At 60.3% G+C, this 6975-nt stretch overlaps 1 protein-coding gene across 1 annotated transcript in view; it reads right to left on the minus strand.

Annotated features, from left to right (window-relative positions):
* Nucleotides 1–1108, minus strand: part of WDR18 (WD repeat domain 18) — a 5835-nt gene extending 4727 nt beyond the window's left edge. Inside the window, exon 1 of the mRNA XM_007460402.1 lies at nucleotides 896–1108. Coding sequence (XP_007460464.1) covers nucleotides 896–1108 — 213 coding nt within the window. The remainder of the gene's footprint in view (nucleotides 1–895) is intronic.
* Nucleotides 1109–6975: the final 5867 nt, after the last annotated feature.

The following is a 6975-nucleotide window of genomic DNA, read 5'->3' on the forward strand; positions in this document are numbered from 1 at the left end:
GGGGGGGGGCGGGTCCAGGTTTGGTCCCCAGGGAACTAGATCCCGGATGCCCCAACTAAAGATCCCGCACGCGGCAACGAAGATCCCGTCTGCCACAAATAAGACCTAGCGCAGCCAAATAAACGAATAAATAATTTTTTTTTTTTAAAAGCAGGACAGTGCGTCTCTGGACTGGGGGTCAGAGGAACCGTCTGGCCACTAGGCTTTCGCCCCAGTTCTGCATCCCCTGAAGTCTTGCCTGGGATCGTGAGCGTCAGTTTCTAAATGTCTAAAATGGAACAACTTCTCAAGTTTGTGTGTATACCACACCAGGCAGAACCGGAACACAGAGCTTGCCGAAAGAGACGTCGGCTAGCAAAAACACGTGGCGAGCAGCTTCAGGGGCTGCATTTTGAAGTTTCTGTAGGAGAAACCGTGGGCCCTAATGGCAAAAATATAAGCGTCTTTTCAGGGGTGATAAATACGCGAGTCTCCGGGCTACCCTTCAGCGGGCTCCCCCAGGCCTCGGACCTTCACCTTCCAAGCCCACGATGCCCACGGAAACCCTACGGCAAACTCCTTTCAATTACACTTCCCGCCCCACGCCGGCTCCAGCGCAGGGCCCCCAAGAGACCCACACCCAGCTCCCCTTGTGCGCGTGCGCACCGCTGGCTTCTCAGAGGCCCGCCCGCCACACCTCCAAGCCGCAGCCCACCCTCAGCTCAGCGCGTGCGCGCAGCTCCCTCCCCCCCACCAAAAAGCCCCCAGACCCGCGCGTGCGCAGAGCATCCTAACAGGATTCCCCACTTCCCACCGGGGTTCAGGGCCCGTGCGGCCCCCACCTCCCCCTCTTCCGACCCCAGGCCCCTGAGCCCCGCGCATCCCGCCAACGGCGCCCGGGCGCGCGCCGCCGAACCTTCCTCTGTAGCTCCCAGGCGCTGATATAGTTCTTGCCCAGCTGCGCCGCCAGCAAGTACTCGCCATTGAGCAGCGCCAGGCCGCGAGGCCCGGCCTGGCCGCCGCGGTATGTGAGCAGATTGGCGCCCGAGTGCAGCTCCCACACGACGCAGCTCCACAGCTGGGCCGCCGAGTCGGTACACACGGCCACCTCCACGGGCGCCGCCATCATGCTTTCTCCACCGCCCAGGACATGCGTCATCACCAGCGAGACGCGGGCGACGGCGCCCTGCCGGCTAGAGCGGTGCCCACGTTGCCCGGCTCGCGGCGGCTGGCCGACCCGAGCGTGCGCACAGGACTCGGGGAAGGGGCCCTGTGAATCAGGCGGGCTCTTCTTTCCCGCTCCGCAGAGAATCAAGGGGCGCACAGCCTGGTTAGAGATCTTGGAAGGAGATTTCTTCCAAAAATAGATGGAGAAACCCAGGCCGAGGGTCTCCTGAGAGCAGTTAGTAGCTTCGGAGCCTGGAGGTCTGGCTTGGCCATTTCCACTGGGCGCTTTTGGTCAAGCACTCAACCTCTCGGATGATGATTTTTAACGTGCGTATATTGAATACCGACATCACAGGCCCGAATGAGACATTGCACGTAAAACAGACTACGTACCTAACATAACAGGTAGCTAGCTGGTGTTCAAGACATAGTTAGACGCATATTCACGGATCCATCGTCCGCCTCCCCCGGACCTCTCTTTTTCGGGGGCCACAAAATCCACATTTTTATTTCGGCAACTTGGTGCGGGTCGAACAAGTCGCGAGCTCTGTCCGGGGAACACCCAACAATCTCGTGTCAGCGCTGCCGGCCGCAGGCCACGTCTACAAACTGCATTTTAAAATGTGGAATATTAGTTGCTAACCTTTGAAAAGGGGGAATTTCGCTCAGGAGTCGCGGTCTCATGGCTGTCCTGGACGGCGTACCCACAAGCAACACTGGGGAGACTGGGTGCGGGGTGCGTCCCCCAATCCCGCTCTGCCATCCGGGAGGGGATGGTGGAGAGGAGAGCGGAGGAGGGGCCTTCCTGGAGGAGGAACGGCGCCCGGAGCCTGGGGCTCCGGAGCCCCAGGCCCGGCCGCCAGGTGGCAGGCTCGAGCCACCGACCGGGATGCCGCTCGGAGTTGCTCCCAGCCCAGGGGCCACAAGGCAAGAAGCAGCAACCGGGAGGAGGGGGGGCCTGCCTGATCTGGAGGAGGGGCTTCCCAGAGCAGGTGTCCTTAGAGCGGGGACTAACAACCTGAAGAGAAAGAGGGGCAGAGGTGCGTGCAAAGGCCCTGAGGCAGATCATGGAGGGGGGAAGCTGGATATGGGGACCTGGATTTTATTTTATCCCCAGCAGGGTTGGGGGGGAAGGTCATGTGAAACTGAAGAACTTTTGGGAATTGGGGAGAGCTGGGTGTCCAAACCTCCAGAAGCTGCCAAAAGGGGACACTGAGGCAAGGACCATCTAGTCCAAAGACGGATTGGAGCTAGAACCAACTGTTCCTGATTTCCGCCCCCAGAACCAGCTGATGCTCCCTCCCTGCTTCCTCAAACTTTTTTTCTTTTTTTCTTACTGCGAATAAGAAAAATGAAACACCTTGAATGCTAGTTTACATTTTTCAGATACTGTTTTCCCAAAACCACATCTTTCTTTGAATCCTGAATCCTGGGCATTCTGTGGAGCCCCATTTGAGAATGAGCACACTCTGCGACCCCTGGGGGTGGACCAGGGCAGCCTTCTTCTAGCCACCAACTCAGGGCTTGAACCTGGTCTTGAGCAGCGGAGCAGGTCACTGCACAGCTCTGGGCCTCAGTTTCCCCATGTGCAAATCAGGGATGCTGATTCGAGCCCTGAGTGTGTGTCCTCATCTGCGGAGGTCTGGCCTGGAAGTTTCCAAGCACCCAGGTTCCAGGACGCAGGGTGGGCCCTGCAGGTGCCGGTTGCAGGGGGACCAGTTGTGCAAACAGAAGTCGCTGCTGTGGTCACTCAGGCAGGGGCAGCCCCTGGCTCTGCTGGAGGGCGGGGCAGCTGGAGTGCTGGCCCGGCCCCCTCCCAGGCCTCTCCCTCCACTCCTCCTGTTTCCCCTCCGCCCCTCCTGGGGGGACCCAGCTCGGCCAGGCTGCTGTGTGAGGTCAGAGGTCACCCCACCCCCAGCCCGGTTCCGGAATGAGGACAGACCAGTTGTATCAGAAGGGCAGGACAAAAGCCACACTTTGGGGGCCTCTCGGACCACCCAGTCACCAGACCTCCTTGGTGCCAGGCTGGTTCCTGGTCCTAGACCCACTAAATCCTAGGCCTGGAGGGCATGAGGCTGGCGGCAGGAGCAGGATGGGGAAACTGAGGGACAGAGGTCTGCACAACCCCTCCGGGTCTAAGCCCCGCATTCTTCATTCCATACACATGTACTGAGCGCCTCCTGTTTGCAGGCCCAGGGTACACTGCCCCGTCTCACCCCCTGCCCACCTGGGGCGGCGGGGACCCAGGAACAAACCCAGCATCCCTGGCCTTTGTGGGGCCGCCCCGTTAACTGCACTAATGGCGGAGGGGAAGGCGGATGGCTCAAGTGAAAACCCTCTTTTTCCGGCGTCCTTTCATCCAAACCTGCCTTTGGCCCCTGGTGGGCTCCCGCAGCTCTGCTGATCAGACATGGTTTTGAGTTTCACCTGGGAGGCTCCCTGGGCCTCCTCACAAGCACAGAGCGGGAGGCCCAGCAGGCGGGAGCTCCTCGGGGATCTGGGAGGCTGGGGAGGAGGTGGCGGGGCCCGACCCCCTCCCAGCTTCCCCCCTGCCCCAGGGCTGTGTGACCTCAGGGCCTCTTGCCCCATCTCTGGGCCTCTTCAGAGGAGGAATGAAGATGCTGGACAGGCCGATCCAGTTTGCTGAATGGGCCTTTTTAAAACAAAAAAACAAACAAAACAAAAAAAACACTTTCCCTTTACCTCCCTGGGGGGAGCAGGGGGCTCTGAGGGGCAGGTGGGTTGACCCCTGTCCTCTGACCTCTCCCGGTCCCCTAGGCCCTTAGAGGCTGGAACCACAGGGATGGGCCACAGGGAGGCGTCTCCAACAGGAGTGAGTTGTTTTTCCTCACTCAAGGCAGACCTGGGGGCTGACTCCGGCGGGAGGGACCAGCCCAGGCCAGCCGTGGCCGGAGCAGGTGGCAGGGGAGCCATGTGGCAGGAGGCCCGCCCTGCCCACCATCCGGCCACGCTGACCTTGAGCCCGTCACGTCCTCTGGGCAGGGGGTGGGGTCAAGACATGGCTGAGGAATAGATGCCCAGAAAATCTTGCTGTGCTGGTTTGCCCGCGTGTGGGGTTTCCCTTCCACGTGTGCTGAGCCCAGGGGTCGCAAATTGCCCCGAGGGCTGAGCCCGCCCCTTGGTCTGCTTTCTTTGCGGCCACAAGTCAAGCGTAAAAATGTGGACTGAACCACAGCAGGAAGGCTGGGGGTTGGGGGGGCAGAGTGGACCCCTGTCACGGCCAAGACTGCTTGGGCTGCTCCCAGTGGGCGTGGGGCAGCTCCGTGGATCTCACCCACAGAAGGTCAGGGTGACACGACCCAGCACTGCTGACATGGGGGAGGGTCGTCCTCTGTGGGCCCCCCCGCCCCCCCCCCAACTCGATGCGCACACATCCCTGGACGTGGCCCAGTGTACCCTGGGGGGCACAGTCCCTGCTGCCAGGACACAGGGTGGGGGTGGGGCGACGCCCAAAAAAACACCACAGGAGCCGTTCTCTGTTAAAAGTCAGAAGTGTTTTGTCTTGTTTTAATATTTCATCAGCTTTACAGGGTTACAACTGTCTTAAATATTTCTGAAGTTTAAATACAATCTGCATAATAATGTTATAAAATGTAAACTTTCAGTGTTCTTTTAAATTTCAAAATCACACCTTTTTTTTTCTTTTTTTCTTTTTTTGGTCTTTTTTTTTTTTTTCCCTCCCTTTTAATACCTGAATGTCCTGCAAAAACTGAAATAAATCGTCACAGCCTGCCCCGCCGCGGCCAGGGTGCGACAGGCTGGGGCCGGCCAGAGGTAGAGAGTAGTTTTACATCTTTTTATTAGGAGTTTTTTTTTTTCCCTTTAACCTGAGTTCAGGCGCGGTCCCCACGCCCTCTGACAAACCCCAGAGAAACTGAAATTTCACATGTCAGGAATGAAAGGCTGAAGTCGTGTTTGCCAAGAAAAAATGCAGAAGCAAAATTAAGAGGGGGAAGAAAGAAAGGATGGTAGTGGGCAAAAATGCTACCAGTGAGAAAAGGGGCTGTACAAACGCACAACTGTTACAAGCCAACCAGCCCCCCCACCACAGCCAGCCCATCCACAAGCATCTCCAGAGCAGGGAAGCCCCTGGAGCCCCTCTCCACCCTGAGTTTGGGGGTCCCCACCCTCAGCATGCTGCTAAGCCCCACCTGTTCTGGAATGAACAGCACTCAGCCCCCATCCCCATCCCGGTTTGCATAAGGGGTGCTGAGCAGCACCCCAGAAACCCCCACTGACAGGGAGCGGCGGGGTTGGGAGCGGGGGGGGGGAGGCTGATGGGGGCGCCCCAGTCAGAGGCAGGGCCCCCTGGGGGCTGAGCGCCCCCTGGCCCCGGGCCCCCCTCGCGTTTCCACGGCCGGTGGACTCCCCCCCATCCTGGGCCCACGCCCCCCCGACCCCATCCCCTACAATCATCAGCGTCGCCCAGCACCGCAGGCACACCCTGAGTTAGACCCGGGGGAAGGCGCCTCTCCTGCAGGACACCCGCTCCCAGAGACACACGTGGATCTCAACAGGACGCACGGGGGTGGGACCCTGAGCCGGGGGCTGGGGGCTAGGAGGGGTGGGCGGCCTGGCGGGGGGTTTGGCATCAAAAGTCAGACCTGAGGTAGAAAGAAACTCGCAGCAGAGACCCCCCCCTCCCGCCCACCCACGCGGCTGGCAGAATGGGGGGCGGGGGGGGCAGAGGGCAGCCGCCCACGCTCCTGCGGTCAGGTGAGGGTCCTGCGGTCAGGTGAGGGTCCTGCGGTCAGGTGAGGGGAGAGGAGAGGGAGAGGGGGTGGGTGATGGCGAGAGGGGGGCAGATTGTGTCTGGGGACAAAAGGATCCCCCTCCCACAATGATTGTGCCGCTGCAGTAAGAGATGGGAGGGGAGAACCTTCCAGAAGGAAAAGCAGGAAGAAAGCCCCGCGTCCAGCGCTACCCCCTCCTGGAAGGGTGGGGGGCGTCAGCGACCCTGAGATATACCAAAGAAACGGGCTCCCTCCCAAAGACACACCTCAGCCCCGCAAGGCAAACCCAAACCCAGAGAGACTGGTCGGGGGAGCTCAGGACCACCCTCACGGTCTCCAAGGCAACAAGATGACGCCTGGGTCTGGAGGCTGGAGGCTGGAGGCGGCCAGCGGCGCCCTCCCGCTCCGGGCTCGTTAGGCCGGGCTCCCTGGGCCCAGTCAGAGGTTCCAGGCTCACGCTGGGAACAGCTGAGTTCCTCCCACCCCACCCCGGAGGAACGTGAAAGAGCGCTACCTCGTGGGAGCTACGGCCCCACCCAACAGCACCTGGTCCCCAGGGACCCCAAACCTCGCCTGGGCTTAGGACGGATGTGCAGCTCGCCTGGTGGAGACCTTCACCAGCCCTGAACTAATACCCCCCCAGCTGCGCCCCACCCGATGCCCACCTTCTGACACAGGGCACAGGGTCGCAGAGGGAGGGGCACAGCCCCTTCTCAGCCTCTATTTAGTTCCTTTAGTTACTGCAGGGCCCCCAGGAAGGACGAAGGGCCAAAGTGGAGGAGATAGAAATGCTGGGGGGAGAGGGGGTGCTCAGGGCGCCGTGGCCCCACAGAAACCCTGCCCTGAGCTAAGGCCGCCGGCTCACCCGTGTGCCCCGCATGGACAAGTCTCCAAAAGCAGCCCTTTCAGGCAAGCGAGTCCCCAGGCCGTATTCATCCCTGAGACAGGAGCCTGGGGCTGACAGGCGAACCCCCTCCCAGCAATTTCTTCTTTCGAGTTAAGACTTTGGGGTTCCTGACTGAGGAGCCCCGCATGAAGTAAGAACAAGTACGGTGATGTCTACCATTCAGCATTC

The sequence above is a fragment of the Lipotes vexillifer genome, unplaced genomic scaffold (assembly GCF_000442215.2).
Source record: "Lipotes vexillifer unplaced genomic scaffold, Lipotes_vexillifer_v1.1 scaffold225, whole genome shotgun sequence".
Taxonomy (NCBI): domain Eukaryota; kingdom Metazoa; phylum Chordata; class Mammalia; order Artiodactyla; family Lipotidae; genus Lipotes; species Lipotes vexillifer.